This window comes from Diabrotica virgifera, chromosome 3, assembly GCF_917563875.1.
Source record: "Diabrotica virgifera virgifera chromosome 3, PGI_DIABVI_V3a".
Taxonomy (NCBI): domain Eukaryota; kingdom Metazoa; phylum Arthropoda; class Insecta; order Coleoptera; family Chrysomelidae; genus Diabrotica; species Diabrotica virgifera.
The window spans coordinates 148,034,492-148,060,152 of NC_065445.1; the positions used below are offsets into that span (position 1 = coordinate 148,034,492).

General features: G+C 32.2%; 2 protein-coding genes across 3 annotated transcripts in view; one reads left to right on the plus strand and one right to left on the minus strand.

Moving 5' to 3' along the window:
- The window catches only part of LOC126881345 (RIMS-binding protein 2), a 509,061-nt gene extending 484,440 nt beyond the window's left edge, over nucleotides 1–24,621 (plus strand). For both annotated transcript variants that reach the window (XM_050645576.1, XM_050645577.1), the window contains exon 18: nucleotides 18,784–24,621. In XM_050645576.1, coding sequence (XP_050501533.1) covers nucleotides 18,784–19,257 — 474 coding nt within the window. In that variant the 3' untranslated portion in view covers nucleotides 19,258–24,621. The remainder of the gene's footprint in view (nucleotides 1–18,783) is intronic.
- The window catches only part of LOC114343993 (alpha-tocopherol transfer protein-like), a 391,725-nt gene continuing 370,225 nt past the window's right edge, over nucleotides 4,162–25,661 (minus strand). Inside the window, exon 8 of the transcript XR_007696809.1 lies at nucleotides 4,162–4,342. The gene's annotated coding sequence lies outside the window, so the exon portion shown is untranslated. The remainder of the gene's footprint in view (nucleotides 4,343–25,661) is intronic.

Below are 25,661 nucleotides of genomic sequence, written 5' to 3' on the forward strand. Positions count from 1 at the left end.
GTAACTTGGAACCTATTGATAACTTTTCTACTGTCAGTTTTACGAAGAAAAGGTATTCTTTATAAAATGCTCTGTATCGTATACAATATACTATGCAACCATCAGATATCAAAGTTTATTAATTTTATACGAGTCATGTAAAAAATATCAATTCGCTCAAGAGTAAAGTATTTTTAATTTCACAATATCGAAAATTGTTAATAAGAAAAATTGTAAGGAATTAAAAACTATGCTTCAATATTCAATAGCATCTTTCTGATTGAAATATTGTGAACCATAAAGGTACAGCTGGTTCCTAAAAAACTGATAAGACTCTTGAATAGTGCAGTCACTGAAGGTGGAAATGAGCTATTACCTCCGATTTCGTTGAACCTCCATCGATTTGCTGGAAAATTGGTAAGTGGTTAGAGGATATCTCAAGGAACAAAGTGTGACATGGTGCCAACTTGCGCTTTTACCCTGGGGGTGGGTGCCACCACTTCTCGAGGGTGAAAATTATTTTATTAAATCTAATCCCATAATTCAATAGAGGAACAAATTCTAACCAAAATTTGTTATATATTGTTATTAAAATAAATCAAAACTTTTTGAATTATTAGAGATCAAAGATTTTAATTTTTTGTGAGAAAATGCATGTTTTTAACCGATTTTTCATAAATAACTCAAAAACTATAAGTTTTTACAAAAAAGTTATTATTACAAAAATTGAAGCTAATAAAATATGAAATAAACCCCTTACCAAAAAATCCTTTTAATGTTAGCTGAAAGTGAGTTATAGGTAATTGAATGTATATTTTTTTCGGCGAGTACCCAAATCTACGTATTCAAGCTTAAATAACGGGAAAATGATGCATTTTATAATTTATAACATAAACTTAAAACATTTGTCAAAGCACTTTAAAATATCTATCAAGTGAGTCCTCGATCAAGTTGATAGCATTAAAATTTATCCTCCAATAATTTTTCAAAATTTATCTTTTAAAATATTTTCCAAAAAATGTAACTGTTTTTTTTTAATATCTCCGTTAATTTTCAGGATATCAAGTTTACCTAAAAACCATTTAAAACATAATTCCAAGTGAAATTAAACGACGCTTAATTTAATCTTTAAGCCTCTTACTTTTTTAATAATAAAAGGTTAAATGGCCCCGGTTACATGGTTCCGCAGCAAAATTTTAGCTCCAAACGTTTCTATCTCGGTTATTTTTTACCCTACAGAAATAATAAAAAAAGTTAAATTATTTGATAAAAAAAACTAAAATTTGATTCTATATAATTTTTTACGTATATTAAGTATTTTTGGAGTTATTATCAAAAGAAACTGAAAATTACGATCACTTTAAAAATTCAGATTTTTTTAAATTATACCGTTTTTTCAAAAATTTTTAATATAAACCGGTCAAAATTGTTGAAATCATTACTTATGCTAATATAAAGAAATTATTGGCGTATATGCGAATATAATGGCGTATCTTTTATTTTTCACTTTTTCCTAAAAAATTTGAAAGGGTTCTTTTATTTTGATCATAACTTGCTTAATTTTAATGCTATTTACTTCTTCTTCTGACGATGAATTGATAGGTAATCTGAAGCGCTTTGACAAGTACTTAAGAGGCTAATTTTATAAAATGCACCGTTTACCGAAAATAGAAGATGGTTGGACACTATCTGCCGTGAAGAGTCATTTTAACGTAAGCAGAACAACAGTTTTTAATATTAAGAGAAATGGAGAGAACAAGAACGAAAGAAAGCAAGGTTCTGGAAGACCAAAACCATCTACCGCTCATGAAGATCATACGCTTTTGAAGAGATTAGAAGGGAATCCTTTTTAAGATGCGAAAACTGCAAGAATTCAAAATAATATCAAAATTTAGAGCTTGATAATTATTAAAATTTATGAATTAACATAGTATGTAATCAGTTGTTTGTTTGTTTATTTTATTATTTGTCTGTCATAATAAATATAATATAATGTCAAGCCAATCAAATACACTGTTCAAGATACAAGAATCTACAGGTCGAGCAAGTCTTGTAAATTTCACGATTGCGAGCCACGTTTCACGCAACCGTGTTTGCGTACTTGTGTTTCGAGTTGCGTGGTCGTGCGGAGTTATATTTACCAATTCGCGCAATCGTACTTGAGACGCTGTGTCGGGTGAGGTGTTTAAAAATTTGTGTAACTTGATTGCTTGATTCTGTGGTGTGAAGGTGGTTAAACTTTTGTTTTATTTTTTTTTTGTTTTGTTTGTTTTTGTTGTTGCGAATATATCGCAGAAAGTTTTTAGATGAAGTAATTGTATGATGAAGATAACACAGAAAATACAAGAAGGCAGCATACTTTGCAAAACAATTGTTACAATTTGAAATCAACAATTTGTTAAGTTGTTGTCTTGCAGGTAAAAAAAGTGACTTTTTAAAAAAATTATATCTTGGAAACTAAAAATTATTTTTTATTTATAATTGAAACATGTAAAAGTATAGTACTCTCAAAAAAATTTCAGCCAAAAATATTCATTTTTGTATGTAGAGTTGACTGCAATTTTTCCACAACAGCCCTTTTTTGCAGTGAGCAGCATAACAAGTCCAGTCTCATCTGAAATCAAAGTTTCTTGTAGTTTATACCTCTGGCTAGTGAATGAACAAAGGATTTTTTATTAGATGAGGTCATTTTTGTTTTATAAAAAAAAACTACTTTAAAAATGAGAAAAATTGGGGTCAAAAATGTGTTTAAACTTATGTAAAATCTTCAAATTTAATTTTTTTTAATTCCTTCGTTCATATTCTAGCCAGAGGTATAAACTACAAGAAACTTTTTGATTTCAGATGAGACTAGTTATGCTGCCAACGCAAAAAAACTTAAACTCTACAAAAATGAATATTTTTGGCTGAAACTTTTTTTGAGACTACCTTAAGTACTATACTTTTACATGTTCCAATTATAAATAAAAATAAATTTTAGTTTTCGAGATATAATTTTTTTAAAAAGTCACTTTTTTTACCCACAAGACCTATGTAACCCCTTAAAAAATGTTTGGAAGAATATGTTTGATGGCCAAGATGCATACATATATTTAGAAGGAAAGTTCCTGATTTCTGTAGTATAATACATAATACCGAAGAGGAAGTAGCCCTAAGCGCCGGACTCCACTTGCGATTTGTAGTTGTGAAGATTGAACACATTCTTTCAAATAGAAGTCAATCCATGATTATTTAGTCACAAATGGATTGACTTGTATTTGAAACAATGTGTTCAATCTTCCTGATTACAAATCGCAAGTGGAGTGCGGCGGTAATAACACCAAAATATTCCATATAGGTCCATAGAAGGTACACAGACATTGAAAAATTCCTGGAATAGCCCCGAAAACATGTTCCCTGAACATCCCAGGAAAATCCTGTGTCAGCATTTTAAACATTACCTGAATGTCTTATTGGAACATTCCATGAATGTCCACGAATGTTCTCTGGACATTCAAAATATATTTTGTAGACATTCCCTGGATATACCAGAAATACAGTGATGAGCGCTCTAATAACCGGCAAAATAGCACAAAAGATGTATTAAGTAGTGAGATAAAAAGACATGAAACTAGTTGAGCTGGGAAATTTAGCGATATTAACTTATACATTTAGATTGTATTGATTGTGTACCACCTTCAGACGTATCAGACGAGTTTGGAAACTACCACTGTCACAGTGACAGTTTTAGTTGACATACTCCTCCGATATGTGTAAAGGTGGGATCAATATAACGTAAATTTAAAGGTTAATTTCGCTAAATTCCCCAGCTCGACTAGTTTCATTTCTTTTTATCTCACAACTAAATATGTTGCCCATATTTTGCAGGTTATTAGGGCACTTATCACTGTACATCCTTGCTGATGTGACAATACCTCCTATCTGTTTTTTCATGAGTTTTGTATGAGAGATGGAAAAACATGTTTTAAGGTCACCTCCTGTGTTCATATGTAAGTTTTGACTTGTTTTGTAGTTCATAGATAGTTTAATTTACTACAAAACAAGTCAAAAAATATCATATGAAAACAGGAGGTGACCCTAAGACAAGTTTTTAGTCTCTCTTACAAAACTCATGAAAAAACAGATAGGATGTATTATTACATCACTGACGATATGTGGCCATACCAAATAATACATCCTTGATAAATATAAACATTTTTATTGAACAAATCTTTTCATACATTTTTTTAATGCAATTTACTGATATTCCTAAATATTTCAAAAAAATGTGTCACATTTGCTTTGTAAACCTTTCTTTTGCCTTTCGTAGCCACATATTCCGTTTCCTTCCTGGTTTTTTGTAGACCACTTCTCTCAGCTGATTCTAAAAAAAATGAAATAAATGGTAATTTTTCTATCCTTTACAATTAACAATCAGAAGAAATATTATTTACAGATAATGATATGCATAATAATAATAGGTTTGTTCTAGCATCAGTTTGAAACCATCAGCGAATAGTGGACCAGCACGAGTAGAGGGGATCGCACTGGTGACTGTATTATGTTCTTTTACTGACCAACTGTTTGCTGATGGTTTTTGACTAGTTTGACTGTTTGCTAGAACAAACCTAATAATAATAAATATTTTGTATTTTGACAATGACATCTGATGTGGAAGTCAAAACATTAATAAAATTATTTTTTCAAGTTAACTTTCACATGCGCGTCTTAAAATTGTACTTTTAATACTTATATCATAAATAACTATTAAAACTATCTTAAGAGGAAACAGTATCGATCAACAGGTAGCGAAAATGTGTTCCAAGATTGTGGCTGTAATTTTGAATATTTTTCAAGATATTTGGCACACATATTCGTAATATAATAAAGAATGGCGGTACAGAGCCCAATTTGAAAAATATATTATTATGTGGAAATTACTCTGTAATTAAATACAATATAAAAAAAACGAGCTTGTACCGCCATTAAGAAGAACAAAAAAATACACTTTCTTCAAATACAACTTTTTTATCTGATTTTGTGTTATTTTGGAACTACTAAAATTTTTTATTTCATTAGTAGTTCCAAAATTACACAAAATCTAGGCATCGGATAAAAAAGTTTATTTGAAGAAAGTGTATTTTTTTGTTCTTCTTAATGGCGGTACAGGCTCGTTTTTTAAATATTGTATAATTACAGAGTAATTTGGAACACGTTTTGGCTACCTGTTTATCGCTACTGTATTACCTTAAAACATTGCAATTTGCTAAACCAGTATATTTTACTCTACTACTACTCTACTAGCTACCTCATTTTCCACTGTTTCTAAAGACTTGTTTACATGGGTAGAGTTTTGAGGAGAGTAGAGTAGTGGTAGTACTCTACCAAAAATGGCTTGATACCATTCACGTGAGGAGAGTACAAGTATAGTACTGATGCTAGTATAGTGAAACTGATTTTTGTATTTTTAAACACTCTGATTATAAGTGCACCTTAAATTCTTAATTTTTTGCTTAAGCTTGTTTACTCCAAAGCCCCCTTTGCCATTCTTTTGACGATTTCATCCTCCGCAGCTTGCTGCAAACTTTTATTTCTGTAGTATACACTACCTAAATTCCATAAACACTGGTATTCGCCGTATTATAGCTCTACAAGTTTTAAAGTTTCATCTTCGGTGAACTTCATTTTCACTATTTACACAAAACACAATTCCAGCCAGAATGACAGCGCCCCCATGTACTCTCCTACCTACTCTATTCTGCCATAATTGAGCGTGTTCCATGGGTAGAGTGTGCAGCCGAGTAGACATTTTGGCAGTAGTGGTGGTCATAGAGTAGTTACTTTGCCATAGGTTGCTAGTCACTCTACTTTAACTCCAACTATACACTCTACCAGCTATTCTACTGTGCTGAGCATTTTTACAGGTAGAGTTACTCTACTCTATCAAGTACTTGCATCATTACTCTACCCGTGTAAACAAGTCTTAAATCTACTGAATGAAAATCTACTTAATCTTAATCTACTCTTAATGAAAAATGTCTAAAATCATTTACCCACCTAGTATTATTGTAGAATTTAAGACAGTCCAGTGCCTTATAAATAATTTCAATATGAATATTTTTCCCTTTAATTCTCCTTTGATACCACTCCATTTTAGATTTTGGGGAACTTATTTCATTGTGTTTATAGACCATATTTATTGAAGGAACCCAATCTGGAGATTGTTATTATCTATTAAGTCGGCTGGTTTTCCTATAAGATTAAAATGTTAACATCTTCAAAAATCGTTACTGTTGTAATTGTAACTTACCAGATATAAAATGATTACAGCAGACAGGACAGGAAAATTTTCATTTCGCTAGTAAAACCTGTACATTGTATTGCATTTAACCATTGTTGTCTCTCAGATACCTTATTTAGTTCAGTTTAAAAGTGAACTTTATCTTGACTTTATCACATTTCACACTTCAAAACACAACACCAATGAAGCATATTATCTTTCTAAATTAATACTTCCAGAGAAAATGTTAAATTAATCTTTGTACAACACAAAATTACAAAGAAATACAACTAAAATTATCTAAAACTCATTAAGAACAGATAGAATAAGATTTATCTTTTACACCCAGTAGCCATATTGACATATTGATTTAATTTTGAAAACGATTATATTTAAATTTGGTAAATATAACTCCGTACGACCACGCAACTTGAAACACAAGTACGCAAACACGGTTGCGTGAAGCGTGGCTCGCAATCGTGAAATTTACGAGACTTGCTCGACCTGTAGATTCTTGTGTTCAACAAGATCAAATCTTACTACTAAGAGTCGTATCAGTTTTTTTAGAAACCAGCTGTACTTAACTCTTAAGTGAAGTTCATATTTGTTGACATAATAAATTGATAATAAAATAATTGATAATAATAATGATAATAATAAATTGATGTAAAATTGATAGTAAAATAGTTATATTATTTGTAATAAAAAGATGTAGTCCATTCTTTCACGGTTTTTGCTCTAAATTTTAAAGAACCGCTTGGATTGACATGAAATTTGGCATACGTATAGCTTACATGTCAAAGAAAAAAAGTGATATTGTGCCGATGTGTGCTTTTGCCCTGTGGGTGACTTTCACCCCCTCTTGAGGGTGAAAAAATATATGTCCAAAATAAGCCCGGAAATGGGTAAACTGACTAATTTTAAGTAACTTTTGTTCTATAGAGCTTTTCCGCCAAGTCAACACTTTTCGAGTTATTTTAGAGTGAATATGTTCATTTTTCAACAAAGTAACCACATTTTTAGACGGTTTTTTGCAAATAACTCAAAAAGTAAGTATTGTGTCGAAAAAAAAACGTTCTTAGCAAAAATATAGCCTATAAAAAAGTAAAACAAATGGTGTACGCGTTAGGTCTCTGGATCTCGTAGAACCAGAGTTATAGCCAATGAAAAATAGATTCGTATTCACCAAATTTCAAATAGAATATTTCGACGTGAAATATCCAAACAATTAAGCAATTTTTGGGGAAAACCCATTTTAACTTTTTTAAAGTGTTTAAAAAAAGCTTTATTTCTGTTTTTACAAAAAGTTTCTAACATTAAATTTAAGCAAGTTACGCTCAAAATAAAGTTGGTCCCTTTTGTTTTTGCAAAAAAAATCGGTAAGACCACCCCCTAATTAGCAACTTAAATGAAATTAATCGTTACCGCTCCACAAATTATTTTACTTATGTTGTATTTATATGATCTGTAAGTTTCATCGATTCAAAGTGCTTATTTTTGAAAAAATTTGGTTTCAAAATAAAATTTTAAAAAATTAAAATTTTGAAAAATATGCTTTTTCTCAAAATAACTTAAAAATTGTTAGAGATACTAAAAATCACCAAAAACAAAAAAAGTCAGATTTGCTTTTCTGAATATCATGTATTTTTTTGTTTTTCTGTTAGACAGAAATTGATTAAGATTTGATGTTTCTAAATTTGCATACATTCGTGATCAGTGACTCGTTCAACCTCTTTTAACTACAGCCCTTTCAATAATAAGGACTTTGAACCGATGAAACTTACAGATCATATAAACAATATATACACAAGTCAAGAAACTTGTGAAGTCGTAACGATTAAGTTCATTTAAGATACTAATTAGGGGGTGATTTTCTCGATTTTTTTACCAAAACCAAAAGGGACTAACTTTATTTTGAGCGTAACTTGTTTAATTTTGATGCTAGAAATTTTTTTTATAAAACAAAAATGAAGCTTTTTTAACACTTTAAATAAGTCGTAATGAGTTTTCCCCGAAATGTGCTTTATTTTTGGTTATTTCACGTTAAAGTGTTCCATTTGGAATTTGACGAATATGAACCTATTTTTCATTAGCTAAAACTCTGCTTCTACTAGGTGTAGAGACGTGATATATACACCATTTTTTAAAATTTTTTACAGGCTATATTTTTGCTAAGAATGTTTTTTCGACAAAACTCTTACTATTTGAGTTATTTGCGAAAAACCGTCTAGAAGCGTGGTTATTTTGTTGAAAAAATGAACATATTCACTGCCAAATAACTCGAAAAGTATTGACTTAGTGAAAAAACTCTATAGAACAAAAGTTGCTTAAAATTAGCCAGTTTATCCATTTCCTGACTTTCTTTGGACGAATATTATTTCACCCCCAAAAGGGGTGAAAACCACGCCCAGGGCAAAAGCACATATCGGCACAATATCACTTTTTTCTTTGACTTGTTAGCTATGTGTACGCCAAATTTCATGTCAATCCAAGCGATTCTTTAAAATTTAGAGGTTTTGCAATATTTTACCGTTAAAGAACGGACTAATGTTGAAAATCAGTAATTTGAGAAAAATTTGCAATTTTTTTTTTCAATTATAGTTTATTTTTTAACCAGGAGGAGTAAACTAAAAAGACAGATTCACACCCAAAAAAATCACTAGAATAATAACCAAATATGCACATCTTCTTTTTTGGTTGATCTAGTCGGCCCTCAACGGTAATTCATAAATATTATATTAAATTAATACGTCGCTAAAGAGTTACAAAAACAACTGCTTTTTATATAAAAGCAGACTAACAATCCAAAAATTAAAGGAATAACACAGAAAACACAAAAATCGCCGATATAATTTAATTAACCTACGAAATGTCACTAGATACTCTGATAGTCATAGTCATTACCCAAACTAACGATCTTGTCCATAATAAACATGATTTTGATTATATGGGATAGATTTATGTCAAAAATGAGGGGATGATTAATATTTCTTATTATATTAAATATTTCTCCTGATTTATGCATTTTAAATTCTTCAGACACCTGGTAAAACATACATGTATATAATAATTACTTTTCTACAAACTTGATTAAGTGGACTAAAACAACTGATTTTTATGTTATCGTTGAACCTTTACACATATCAGAAAGTAGGTAGGTATGTTAATATTTTCATTGTCAATTGTAACAGTAACACAGAATATTGTTTCTTTGCATGCAATACTATGTACATAAAATTGCTAAATCATACATAACATAAAATTGTTGACATGTTGAATAGTCCAGTAAACATTTTTAAAATCAAAGATACAGCTTCTTTATTAGATACCGTTTTCAGCTTGTCGTTGAAATTATGAGGTTTAGCACGTTGAGTAAACAATTAATATTAGCGTTTTTTCTAAAAATTTAGGTAGAATATCACATTACATTAAGTGTCCTTATTTGTTACTAAGTATCATAAAACTGACTTATTTAAAATAGGTATATTTATATTAAAAAATAAGAAAATATAAAAAATATATTTATTACGTAAAGTTTAAAATAAATATTTAGAAATTAAAGACAGAAACAAACCGTAGGGGTGAATTAAATTTTTTTCGGCCATTTTTAATGTTTATTAATTAGTGGATCGCCTGTGAAAAACAATCGACAAAACCTGACTAACGTTCTTGAGAGATCACTGTATTGGAGGATAATTTCGTTTATTATCCTTTATTATTTTAATCCTACCCTATCCCAACCTTATCCTATTTCTTTTATTATTATAAAACATTACGTTTTTTATTAATTTCGTAGCATCATTCACACCCTGTATACCTGCAGTGATTTGACATCAAAAACTATGTTTATGTTCAAATGGTTTTTAATATTATTGTTATTATTGTTAAAATTTATTAACATAGCAAAATGTTTAATGTTAGTATACAGGGTTGGTCGAAATTCTTAAAGAGTATTTTCTGAGTTTTCCTAAAAGGAATGAAATGATATTTTAGGATAATTTTTATCTCTTAAACATTTTCTACACCTAACTGCTTTAATTTGTGAATTATTTGTGATTCTTTAAGCCAAACATTAATTGCAACAAAAGTTACGTGAAATTTTGTTAGGTTGGCCGTGAAAATACTCAATAGAAAATCATTTTTTGGAAATAAATAAATACATATAAAACTAGACTGATCCTTTATTCATTAATGTTGGATGAGATATCAAAAGGTCTACATAATTAAAAGATTGTTGGTGCGGAAAATATTAATAAAAACATACAATATTCTACCTAGTTGGCTATGACATTGAAAATAAACTTGATCAAACATTTGACATTATACTATTTTTATAGTTTCAGCTGTTTTGTTACCAGTACTAATATGAATTTTTCTAATGAGGAACTGATTGTTATGGTTTTTATTCTAGGAGTGTATAGCAAAAATGGGTTATTTATTATCAATTAGAATTTATCATCAGAAATTCGCTGATAGACGAAAATCAAGAGGAGAAACTTTTCAAAGTTTAGTAGAAAGGTTTCGACGGAATAGATACTTCGATTCCGAGAACGGTCGTACTAATATGCAGATTCTAAGTGACACTATAGATTAGATTTGGTTCATTTACAATAGTTTTTGTTCGATCAGATTTCTTGTAATTTAAGTTAAGTCTTTAAAAAGTTACTCTTCTTGGTTGTCGTCTGTCTGGGAATTGCTGATGATAAATTAAATTCTTATTGCTAAAGTATATAGTAGCACATTTTTGTTATACTCTCCTAACACAAAAACAATATTAATCTGTTCCTTATTAGAAAAATTCATATCTATTAGTGATGGTAACAAAGCAAGTGGAACTATAAAAACAGTATAATATCAAATGTTTAAGCAAATTTAATGTCAAAGCCATAGCCAACTAGATGAAATATTGTATATTTTTGTTATATTTTACGCATTAACAATTTTAACTACGTAAGTATTTTTTTATTGTTATTTCAACCAATATTCATAAATTAAGGATCAGTCTAGCTAGATTATTACGTATTTATTTGTGAAACAATATTTTTGATTGAATAATTTCACGACTGACCTAATAAAGTTTCACTTAATTCTTGTTGCAATTAAGGGGAAAGGCGCAAAATGTCGCCTGTCAAAATTTTCAATGTGTTTTAAATGTATCCATTTTTTCGAATCTTGAGAAAAATAATAAATATTTTTGAAAAATTTAACGCAGAATGAAAAATTACATTATTGCTGAGGACTGAAAGTCCCTAAAAACTTCTATAATGTTTATTTTAATAAGTTACAGGGGTAAAAATAAAAGAGAAAATTTAGTGTGGTTTTAATTGCAAATATTTCATTCAAAAGAAACTTTTTATTTATTTTAAGAGACCTTCGAGACCTGCGATTAAATTTTTCAAAAATACTTAGGTATTAGATTTCTCAGGATTCGAACAAAATGAATACATTGAAAACACATTGAAAATTTTGACAAGCGACTTAATGTTTGGGGTAATTTCATTAAATCGGAACTAGTTTTACTCTGTATTTGAGACTTGGATGCGAACTGGTGTTGACGTTCGGTTTTTCCAAATTTTTAAAATTTTATTTTGGTAACGTCTCGCCAAGTAAAATGCCTTCAAGGTACTAAGATAAAATTCAGAAAATATGGAAAACCGAACGTCAACAACCGTGCTCATTAAAATCTCAAATACAAAGTGAATCTGGTGGTGCTGTATAATAATAAAATTTAAGAAAACTCAAAAAATACTCATTCCGAGTTTCGACCAACCCTGTACACTAAAATTAAATATTTCACTACATTAATCATTTTTAACAATAACACACAATATTAAAAATTATTTGAACATAAATAGAGCTTTTGATTTCAAATTTCTACAATTCTATAGGGTTTGAATGATATTAAGAAATTAATAAAAAAAACGTAATTATCTTTTAAACTACCCCGTATATAAGCATTTATAAGTTATAAGCAACTACCGGTATAACCAAAAGTAGTAAATATATGAACATATTTTCATTAAACAGTTCACTCTTCAAAACCAATATATTCCAATTTTCATGATTCCGTTATCTTTAGTTCTCGAGATATTCCTAATTGGCCGTTTATCTACGTCACCCTGAACATGCGTGTATAGTACGTATATCATACGGTTTCTCAGTATACTATCTATCCATCTGCAGATTGTTTCATGCCTTTTAAACGAATCGCCCTTGTGATTGCTTCGTAGAAAGTGTTGTCAAATGCTTCCTCTATATCGAGGAATGTAGCCTCATCATCATTTGGTTTTCTAACGCGTACTCCACCCTTCTCAAGAGATGGTGAAGTACCACTTTTGTAGATAATTCTGCTATATACGCATATTGTCCCTGATGTATCGAAGTTTCAACCAATATACCATCCCTTATGTACCTATCCAAAAGTTTTCCTAGAGTTTTGAGTACATAATATTATGACATCAGACATTAGGTCTCAGTTACTTACCTTTAAACTTTAAAGTTATCTTATACACGACAGATTTGAGAGAAACATGTCATATTAATAATTCTTACATGCATTATGTACATTGTATATCTCTAGCAACATCCTTGAATCACACTTTGAAAAATGAACTGAACTGAAATGTGAAACACGCGTGAGAATCTGACATAGATCTGCTCCCGAGAAGGACCAATAAAATAGAAAAGAAAAAAATTTATATTACCAAAAATTGAAAATTTTTGTACTTATTACTTACAATAAAGACAAGGAAGTTTTATGATTACTTACTGGGAAATAAACACAAACATATTTTGTAAACGCATGTTTTGTTTTGTTATTTAGTTCTAGACTTAGTGACTCAATTTCTAAATTCACAGTTGTATAATATTAATTTCAAAATCATATTATATATGTTTTGCACTTTTAGAAGCTGGCATATTATTAAAAGTAAAAAAACTAAAACCTAAAAATTCAGAATGTTCTAGAACGCGGCTTAATATTTTAGTTTTAGAGAGATACGTTTAGATTCTAAAAAAACAGCTAGTCATAATTTTTAGAAGATAATTTTAATTATTAAAGTCATAATTATTAAAACAACCAGTCATAGTCAAAATAGTTACAAGTGTATGTAGTATGTTTCATGAAAAATTGCTGCTATAATTTAAAGCTTACTTTGTTGAGAAGCAATGTTTGGTTTTTATAGGATATCCCTTTATTATGTATACAGATATGTCAAATGCATACGTCCTGTGTAATTTATTTTAGAATAATCAAATTTACTTGTTAACTTGTTTCTGCGGTTATTTTATTTTTTATTTTGTTATAAAACAGCAAAATTAGCGATAACTCTTGATGATAAGAGAGAATTTCTTTGGTTTTTGTTTCAGATCCTCTGGTCATGTGTAGGTATATATACAACACAGTACTATTTTTATCAATTAAACTAAATAAATTTGTTTAGATCCTTTACTACTTTGCACTTGTTTAAAACCGTAACACCACTAATGATATAAGTAACAAAATAAAATATTATTCCTTTAATACTTGCGATGGAATTTGATAATAACTTTTTTAGGATATTTCTTTATACTTAACGATTGAATATTTCATTTAAGACTAAAAGTTCTTTTCAGATAAACGAGAATAAACAAAGCAGTAATTGGAAAAATATTAGAAGATAAAATATTTCTTCGGCTTTTCATTTTTTATCTTTTTCTTTTCTGTTTTTGTAAATTGCTTATGTATATCTTTCAAGTACGGTTAATGTTATGTACTATTTTTACTGCTACTTCATCATCATCTCCAACTCACTCACTGCACAAAACCTCTATTTTGATCTATTACGTGGCATTGAAATCCATCTTACATCGGTCAAACCGACAGAACGTTTGACAAACGCATATCAGCACAGAAAAGGGCTTTCAATAATAAAAAACAGATTCTACTTACGAACTTCACTCCTAAATCATAATCATTATTTTAATGAAGAGTATAAAATTCTTCATATTAAAAATAAAGGCCTTAAGCTATAATTATTAGAATCTATGGAAATAAATAAATGAAATAATCCGGATATATCTAGTTCTGGATAACCAATAGTCTAAGAGCTGGGAGCGGGTTTTGTGCGTGATAAGTAATATGGAAAAACTATACGGGGATATGTTGAATTAGCTGTGTACATGACTTTCACCAACGGCCGGAAACCAGAGTTGGGGCCGAGGGTAGTTATAAGGGGTCAAAATCGCGGATTTTATTATTTTTTTTATGACGCTCATGATCGAGATAGTGCACCAAAATTTGGGAATAAGTAGGTCATGACGTACCTAAGTAAAATCTCAAGGGGCTCAACGCTGCGTGGCCGACAAAGGGGTGGGGGTAGGGGTGAATATAAAAAATATAACGGGTTTTTTTGCGACGTTAGCGATTGAGATAGTGCACCAAAATTTGGGTATAAGTAGACCATGACATAAATAATTAAAATCTCCAGAGCCGGAAACCAGAGTGGGGAAGGAAGGTAGTTATAAGGGGTCAAAGTTCCGTTTTTTATTATTTTTTTTTGTCACGCTCATGATCGAGATAGCGCACCAAAATTTGGGAATAAGTAGGCCATGACGTAACTAAGTAAAATCTCCAGGAGTGGAACGCTGCGTGCTCGACAAAGAGGTGGAGCAGGGGTGAATATAAAAAAATGTAAGGGGTTTTTTGCGACGTTCGTGATTGAGATAGTGCACCAAAATTTGGAAATAAGTAGACCATGACATAACTAAGTAATATCCCCAGAGGCGGAAACCAGAGTGGCAGACTAGAGTAGTTATAATGGGTAAAAGTCGCGGTTTTTATTATTTTTTTTTTGTCGCGCTCATGATGGAGATAGTGCACCAAAATTTGGGAGTAAGTCGATTATGACGTAACTAAGTAAAATCTTCAGGGGCAGAACGCTGCTTGGGGTACAAAGGGGTGGTAGGCAGGGGTGAGTATAAAAATATATGGGGGTTTTTTTGCCGTTCGTTATCGAGACAGTGCACCAAAATTTGGGAATAAGTAGATTATGACATTACTAAATAAAATCTCCAGGGGCGGAACGCTGCGTGGGGGACAAATGTTGTGCCGGGTCACAAAAAAATAATACACACTGCGACTTTGACCCCTTAAAACTACCCTCATCCCCAACTCTGGTTTCCGGCTCTGGGGATTTTACTTAGCTAAGTCATGGTCTACTTATTCTCAAATTTTGGTGCACTATCTCAATCTAGCATGTCGCAAAAAACCCCTTATATTTTTTATATTCACACCTACCCCCACCTCTTTATCGGCCACGCAGCGTTCCACCCCTAGAGATTGTACTTAGTTACCTCATGACCTACTTATTCCCAAATTTTGGTGCACTCTCTCGATCATGAGCGTCAAAAAAAAATAATAAAAACGGCGATTTTGATCCCTTATAACTACTCTCATGCCCAACTCTGGTTTCCGGCTCTGAGGATTTTACTTAGTTATGTCATGGTCTACTTATTCCCAAATTTTGGTGCACTCTGTCAATCACGAACGTCGCAAAAAACCCCTTATATTTTTTGTATTCACCCCTGCCCCACCCCTTTGTCGGCCACGCAGGGTGCCACCCCTTGAGATTTTACTTAGTTACGTCATGACCTACTTATTCCCAAATTTTGGTGTACTCTCTCGATCATGAGCGTCACAAAAAAAAAATAATAAAAACGGCGATTTTGACCCCTTATAACTAACCTCATCCCCAACTCTAGTTTCCGGCTCTGGGCATTTTACTTAGTAATATCATGATTTACTTATTCCCAAATTTTGGTCCACTATCTCAATCACGAACGTCGCAAAAAACCCTTTATATTTTTTATATTCACCCCTACCCCCACCCCTTTGTCGGCCACGCAGTGTTCCGCCCCTACAGATTTTACTTAGTTACGTCATGACCTACTTATTCCCAAATTTTGGTGCACTATCTCTATCATGAGCGTCATAAAAAAAAATAATAAAATCCGCGATTTTGACCCCTTATAACTACCCTCGGCCCCAACTCTGGTTTCCGGCCGTTGGTGAAAGTCATGTACACAACTAATTCAACATATCCCCGTATAGCTTTTCCATATTACTTATCACGCACAAAATCCGCTTCTATCTCTCCGACTACAACTTACTACAAATGAGTAAAACGAATATTGGAAAATTAAAATCAGAAGATATTCAATATAACATACACATGGCCACGGCCACCTGTAAAACCATAATGGATCAACAATACCGCAAAAAAATAAATGTGGTAAGACATGTTTCAATAGATACCACTTTGAAAGATTTTTTTTTATTATTTGATATAATTACTGTCATCGCTAATTTAGTTCATTTAAATAGCTCAGACGCCCTCTTAAGGTAAGTTTTTTATTAACATTCTTTATTTAGATATACTACTATTATTAACGCCTAAAATGACTTCTGCTGTAAGTATAACTACCAGAATATGTTCCTTGAATTATGTACCTATTTATACGTTGTTATTTTGAAAATACAAAATATGATTTAACATGTCTGTATAAATAAAGATATCCGAAGGACAGCAAAATATTTAACTTAGAACCTAGGTTAGTTCATTACTTATCTTTAAATTAGTTAATTATTTTATGACTAGCTTTTTTATTTGATACATGATGTTCTATAGTGTATGTATAAATCACATGAATCCGTCGCGATAAGTCTTGATTACGATATGCTATGAACAATAAATATTACAATAAACGGTAAAAATTTAACCCTTATCCGGGCAACACATTTTACTTGCGTAACCGGCAACTCGGGTCCGTTGGGCCCACCACTGTTCTTTAATGTACTATTTACCCATATATTATGTCTAATATTTATTTTTGATTTTTTATTAAAGTTAAATTTAAATTCTCTAGATTAAAAAAAGGTGCTACTATGCGGTCTACCTCGAGGGTGCGATCTACCTGAAGATTTGCACAAATAATGAAATGCAAAAAAACTTTTGTAGAAAAAATATTTATTTACAAGTAAAAAAGATTTGGAGTCAAAGAATACTTAATTAATAAATAAATAAAATCTTTTGTAAATCTAATAGGCCATTTTATTTGAAAAGAGGGATTGGTATTTACGCATACCCTGGAAAAAGATTACGGTGTTGTTGCCTTTCATTATTGTGTGAAAACTCTTCTGAGAAAAGAGTGTAAAAGAGAAAATATAGTAGGGCAATAAAACTTACTCCAAAGTATATTTACATTATGATTGTTAACACTCAGGTGCCCTGCAGTTAGTAGGAGTCCAATAAAGGCATATATCTCTGTAGAGTCGCAATATGTCCAGTTCTCTATCTCCAGGACTTTTTCGGTTTCTTTATTTGTACACTTCACTATTTCGTTCACAATTGCTTCGTCCACAAACAAACAAAAGGAATCAACAGAATCATCCACACTTTGACCAGGGGCTAACATTACTTTGTGCACTTTGCTTTTTAATATGTCGCAGGATCGCATATGTTCTGTCGGTTGTGGTTGACTCTTCCAGTTAGTTCCATCCTTAGTTTCAAAAATTACACACTCTGAAATCTGGGAACTGGTAGCTACACATTCTTCTTCATTATCACTCAATACTACTTGCTGATCATCCTCTTCACTTGCTTCCGAAAGATGATCTTTAATTTCAGAGTCACTTTCAATGCCAACTACTTCAGGAGATTCTTCATCATCGGAATCCCATAAATTGTTAGCAATATCTTGCAGTTCTGCGGCTGATAATGGTTTTCGGGACATTTTAGTCGCACTATCTACTTTCACTGTAATTCAATATAATTTTACTGGCTTAGTAGTTGTCGACACTAACATCGGTATCAAACGACTGATAGCAGATGCATTATTTATTTCAAAATATATATAGGTACCCACCTAAAAATACTATTACATTCCAACAATCATTATCAGTTTTTACAATTCATTTAGAATAACACGTATTGTAAGCATCTCTTTGATGAACAGGTGTTTAAATTGTTTGTTGCACGTTTAGACTTAATTATTGGATTTCCGGAATCATAAAAGTCTTTTACATAATCCACAAAAACATTACCTGACTGCCAGATAACTTCTGTAACAAAGATTTAGACTTTAGGTATAAATACAAGTAGGGCCCGACAGGCCCGTATTGCCCCCTTACGTGACAAAATTCTTTCGATGCAATAATTTCAAAAATGATAATGAATATTTTGAATAGCTCATGACTATGTTGAAGGAAACACACTTCTAAACAAATTCAGTGATGCATAAAATTCAATAAAAACTTTTTTATCGGTTTATGATAAAAGAATTGGCGTCTCGGGCCCGCCGGGCCCACCTTGCCCGGATAAGGGTTAAAGTAATAAGTTTTTAATAAGAAAGTACATTCAGAATGGAATTTTGCCTTGAATGTCTCTTATTGAATTGATAATTAAAAAGCAAGTTTTCTTGTAAATTTATTTAAAAATACATATAGAACGCCCTGTATCTAAATATTATAATGACAGTGGAGCATATTACATTGGATTTTTCTTTAGGGGAGAGCGAGAGGCATGCTGAGGCCCGGTGGTAATCAACAACAACAACAATCCCAACAACACCCTCCACTACAGCAACAACAATCTTTTGGTGGTCAGCAGATGAATCAAATGAACCAGCAACCTCCCACAACCACGTCGAGTGGTGGTGGACTGTTTAGCAGCCTCATGGGCACAAGCCAGCCGCAGCAACAGCAACAACAACAGCCTTTCTCCAATCAGAACCAAGTTTTCCAAAACCAAAATCAAGGATTCCAGAACTCCAATAGAATACAGCATAAAGGAGTGCCACAGGTAGTACCCAATGTGATGGGCACCGGGGGTCCCATGCCCAATAATCAACAACCTCAAATGAATGCTCCGGGGGCGCCGAACTTAATGCAAAAATTAAATGAAATTACTGCACCAGGAGGTGATATACTTTCGAAAGGAAAGGAACTTATATTTATGAAATTCGGTCTTGGAGGAAAATAACCATTTTTGATTTTTTAACTGTTAATTTTTGATCATGCTGTTTTTGGAACCGTTGTGAAAAAATCTTCCATCTTGACGAGATAGTGTGATACATTTTTATGTATAATGGTTTCGGCGAAGTTATGACAATATTACATTTTATGTGTACTAAACTGTAATTTTGTCATAAATATTTGAATATTTCAGGGATCTAATACTATAATAATTAAATCTGATTTTGTTTTTATAGTAATTTGTGACTTAGATCTTTGATTATTTTAATAGAATTATTGTTTTGTTTAATAAAAAAATATTTATATATTATTAATATTTTTAAATTAGTTAGAGTTAAGTAAATAAATGAAAATTAAAAGTATCCCTGAAATATGATTATAAAGAGAACAATTAGTAATATTTGCAGTAACAATTAAATACGATTAAAACAGTTTACTTTTTATCTCTTGTATTAACATTTTAGATATACTGTTTTATTCATAAATATGTTGTGATTGCTTTCCCCACGACCCGCGAGTACTGTAAAGAATTCAACCCTCAACTACTGACGTGGATGTTTCAGGATATAGACAGACTTGTGGTATGTCATACCGTTGCCTATTCTCCTTTGTTTTCAATGTGAATTTGTCTTTGTATGTCAATGTCTTGATATATCAAATCACTGTATTTGTTTTTACATTCACTACGTAATAATTCTCCACACTGCTGTAGAATAAAGTACTGCTCCAAAAAAATTTATTTTTTCAAGAAAATTATGAACGCATGCATAATATTAAAAAAATGGTGGAGGTTTAAATCCTTTATAAACTGAATTACAAAAAAACTAGTATTGGTAACTAAAAAATAGTAAAATAATCACGAATTTATAATAATAATTCACTTGAAAGTTGAAAAACTTGATGAAATTGCTGCCATACTAATAGCGAAAGAATACTGAGTGGACTACTTTTAACCATAGAAACGTAAACACTGACAATGTGGTTTGATGATGCCGCAAAAAAACTTTACGTCAACGTAGCTCAAAGACTAAACCATAAAACCATAATAAAACTGCTGCAGTTGGAAGCAGTTACAATAATTATACACCATTTTAAGATACACATAAGGTGTTCTAGGCATCTTGTATAAAACAGGTTTTACGACAAAATGTAGGTATTTTTAGCGCGGTGTGGCATACCGCATGTCAGTGGTTAAATAAGGGTTAATAATATTAATCATATTATGATTTCTTCATAAAAATGAACCCACCAAAGTTTTGTTCTATGAAAAATAATCATATTACCTAATAAACGAAAGCTTTACACAAGGGTTCAAAAATGCAAATGACTTAGTAAAAATTATCGAATACAATTCCCTCGATGTAAGCAGTTTAATGAGTTCATAGTACAAGGCACGTCCTAGCAAATTTTGTATGCACATTCTAGGTTCAACCATCTGTGCCCTTCTGCTGTGAACTGACGGCGTTTATTTTCGCTAATAATTTTGGTACGCTTTCATAAGTCGAAGAAATAATATCTACTATTTAACATGGGATTAACTGCCTATCTTTTAAATGTAACAAACAGAAATCATATTATTTTATATCGATAATAGTACTAGTCTACGCTACTTACGACCAGGGCCGGCGATAACGGGCCTGCAAGGGATGCACTGCAGACGGGCGCTCCTATTTGGGGTGCGCCAAAATGAACTTTTTTTCTGCCGGTGCTATATAAAATACTAATTTAAAATAAACCGAAGGGCGCTTATGCTTCTTTTGCAGGCGGGCGCCTTATACCCTCGCGCCGGTACTGCTTACGACAGAACGACAACTATATACTACGTTCATTCCCAATAAAATTGAAAGGGTTTATTCATTTTTAATTTATTTTATTTTTACTCTATTTGGAGTATGAAGGCAACCATTCTCGCTGGAAATTTACCGCGCTGAGCAGATGGGAGCGATTGCAAATTCTAAAATTCCCTCAAAATTTAGTCTCAGCATCCGCATGGCTTTCATTTTTAGAAGCCTCAGATGGTGTAACCAGAGAAGGTTTCCATTGTTTTCAATCTGGTACGATGTAAAATAATATTTTAAATGTTGTTTTATGTGTTATTAGATTAAAATATTAGTCTTTTTTCTAGCAGATGTCGCTAGGACATCCCTGTCATTTCGTTCGTTGCAATCCGTGACTGCACGCGGAGGTTTATTCTGGTTCAGTCAGAGAGAGGAGCGTAGATATCTCCTGATGAGGGGCTAAAAAGCTCCGAAACCGTTATAGATATTTGCTGCACTCTCTGATTGAACTAGAATATAATACGGCTGGAGTTTCGGGTTGCAAGGAAATTTAAAATGTTAATTCATTTTTAATTTATATATTTACTCCATTTGGAGAACGAAGGGAAGCATTCTAGCTGGAAATTTACAGCGGTAAGCAGATGGGATGTGATATATAAATTGTAAAATTCCCCCACCTTCTTTTAGTATCAGCATCCGCATGGCTTTAGAAGCCTCGGATGGTGTAACCAGCGAATATTTTCATTGTTTTCAATCTGGTATGATGTAAAATAATATTTTAAATGTTGTTTTATTTGCTATTAGATTGAAAACTTAGTCTTTTTTCTAGCAGATGTAGCTAGGACATCCCTGCTATTTCATTCGTTGTGATCCGTGACTGCATGCGGATATTTATCCTGGTTCAGTCAGAGAGAAGAGCATATGTATCTCCTGATGAGAGGCTAAAAAGCTCCGGAACCGGTAGAGATACTTGCTGCACTCTCCGATTGAACTAGAATATATTACGGCTGCAGTTTCGGGTTGCCACGAAATTGAAAATGTTTATTCATTTTTAAACCCATATTCTCTTACGGGGTTAATAAAATTATATAAATTGTTATTGCAAATATTTATCGAAGAAAAAGACAATAAATGTCTTTTTCTTTAAGATCTAGTACATGCCAAAATTGAAAATCAAATCTGCTTGACTATACAAAAATAAATATTACCTACTTGCTAGGTATGAAGGTAGATGCTACACAAACCTAGATAATACAAATAAAAATACGGGTATTTAATGCTGAAGAAGGAGCAAACCATAAAATAAAGGGTGTATGTGCCGCATAAAAACTCTCAATTAGTAAATCAATTTGGGCGTTATTATAGGTCACTAACAAAAAAAAATAATATAAGGCTTATACAATAATTATTAATTGTTTTGATTTTTAATTTACTTGATTGCCTATTCCATAATAAAGCGATGATTTTATAAATAATCTTAGCTAACTTTCTTAATTAATAATGGTAAAAATGTAGAAATTATACAGATATTTTTTTTACACTTTTGAAAGTTAACTTGTTATTCATAGATTAGATTTTTATGTAACGTAACATTTTATTTCATTATAAAAGAAAATATTTCAAGTGATACTTATCAATAATTAAAAGAAGATATCTGGACAAAATCAAAAGTAACATTTTAACTGTTTGTATTTAAAAATAAATATTGCAATAATTTAATATTATACTTATTTAACACAATATACAATACTGGTATTATACCTCAAGAGCGGCTGTTGTCTACATTCGTTATACGTTATACTGCCAAAGAAATCCAATGCAAAAGAATATTCAGAACATCGAACAATATCTTTAATGAGCCATCTACTAAAGATATTTCTGCCCACAACCCAGTTTATTAAAAGTTGGAGTCAGATATTATTGATATCCAGATGGGGTTCAGAGAAGCACTAAAAGTATTCGAGAAGCTCCCTTCAAGTACGCCATGATTAGTTAAGACACATTCTTGAAAGAAAGGACATAGATAATAAAGATTTACGAATAATTCTCAATCTATATTGGAATCAGGAAGCTAACATCAAAATAAAAAATGAGACATCACAAGCAATATAAATACGTAGAGGTGTACGAGAGACTCGTAGACTCGTAAAAACGTAGAGAAATTTAATGTATATGTTACGCGCAATAACGGAAATCCGGCCAAGAACGTTAATAACCGGTCAATATCGACAATGGCTTGTTGAATTAGTTTCGACAATGGCCGGATATTAACGTTATTGTCCATAGAAACTCGACATTGATGATAATTTTAAATATGGATAACATTGATAACATTTCCATCATTGTCCGGTCAATGTCAACAATGCTCGTTGTTAATCGGTCAATGTTGAAATTTAGACTAAATTTAGGTTATGTTTATTATTTGCTACATTTCTGTTCTCGCACTGTCATATTATATAGTAAATTTATGTAAAAAGTGTTACAAAATGCCATGGTTTACTATCTTGTCAAAATAAAAATGAGTAGCCTTCAAAAGCTATCTTATATAAAAAAATAATAGGACATCATACCTAATTTGATTTATTTATCAACATTGGCCATTTGCTTTTGGCCACTGTCGTCATAGACCGGTTATTGATGAAAACTCTAATTTTAAGTTATTTTTTTTACAACATTGGCCAATAGCTAATGTTATTGTCGTTAATGGCCAGGCATTGTCGTTAATAACCAGGGGAAATGGACATTCACGACAAATACCGGTATTTAACGTCAATGACCAATTTACATCATTGTCCGTAACATAATATACATATAATGAAAGCATCTGCCAGGAGGCTCTATTGCAAGCAAACGAAGGAATTGTAATCAATGAAGAGGTTGTCGATAATATTCGATACGCGGACGACACTGTACTAGTGGCAAGAACAGTAGAATAATTACGATCACTTAAAAACATAAATATTGCTTGCAACAATTATGGGATAAATATCAGTATAAAAGAACCAAGTATATGGTCTTCAGTTTTATTTATTTAGCGTATGGCTTAAGTATATCACCGAATATATTTAGATTTATGCATTATACAATGCATCAGAAACAGATGTCCAATTTTTTTATATATTCGATTGACCCTTCGGTTGCCATTACAAAGTCTATAGGGTCGCCTGTGTATGCTCTGCGTGGGCAGTCCTGAACAATGTGACTGATCGTCTGTCTTGCAGCGCCGCAGTCACAAGAAGGCGAGGGTAGTTTACCCCATCTGTGGAGGGAGTCGGCGCATCTTCCACAGTTTGTTCGAATTCGATTAAGGGCTGCCCAAATCTTAAGGGGACGTTCAAATTCGCCAGGTTTCCCTATGATGTCCGGTAGACTATGGTAATGCGGATCTGTCCTACTTTCCCAATCTTCTCTCCATCGGGTATTTAAGTCAAAGTTGGATTGCTGAAGCGCTTGAGCAGATTGTAGAGGGGTAACCTGGATCGGAGACGGTTTCCAAGAATATCGGGGATGTCGTTGTGGACTAGAAGCTGGTGACTGTCCATTATTTTGTTATATTCTTTAACCAATGCATGTTCGCGGCGTAGGTTGTAGTGCCGCAGAGTTTCTGTATTATATTGTTGCGTGTTTTCAATTTTGCTGCTGTTTTCGTCAGGTGTTCTCTGAATGTGAGCGTTCTGTCTAGAGTAACCCCAAGGTATTTCGGGTATTTATTGTGTTTTAACAGCTTGTTATTAAAATACACTCGCAATTCTCTGTTTGCCAACTTGTTGTTTAGATGAAAAGCTGATACTTCAGTTTTTGTAGTACTTGGCTGTAGTCTCCATTTCTTAAGGTATTCGCTGAGGATGGATAAGTCATTCGTGAGAGTGATTTCTGTAGTTTCTAAAGATTGGTGGCTTGTTGCAAGGGTCCAGTCGTCAGCATATCCAAACTTCCGAGATTCGGTTTCAGGCATGTCAGCAATATAGAGGCTGAAAAGTAAAGGGGCAAGGACAGAACCCTGTGGAAGACCATTGTTAAGTTTCATCTGTCTACTCGTCTCCTTTCCCATTATAACCTGGAAGGCTCTGTTGGTCAGCATGTTGTCAATGAGGTTAATTATCTTTCTGCAGGGGATAATGCGGGCCAGTTTATATATTAATCCCTGTCTCCAAACAGTATCATATGCTGCTGTTAGATCTATAAATACTGTTGCTGTCTTTTGTTTCTTTTGAAAACTAGCTTCTATAAAAGTTGTTAATGACAGCACTTATTCCGTACAGCATCGATGAGGGCGGAAGCCAGCTTGTTCAATGGGGACATTTTCTAGTATCCTGTGACTAATTCTGTTGAGGAGAAGCTTTTCTAATAGTTTATATACCATGCTGAGTAGAGCTATGGGGCGGTAGTTTTCTGGCTTATCGTTTAATTTGCCCGGTTTCGGAATTGCAATTATCTTTGTTCGCTTAAGTGAGAAAGGAATGTTACCTGACTGAAGTATATCATTAAAGAACATTGCAAGCCACTGTTTCGTGTATGCACCACTGTGTATCAAGAACTCTGGATGGATACCATCAAACCCAGGTGCTTTACCTGATTTCATTTCTTTCAGCGCATGTGTGATTTCAGAAATAAGTATTCTTGCTGAATATTC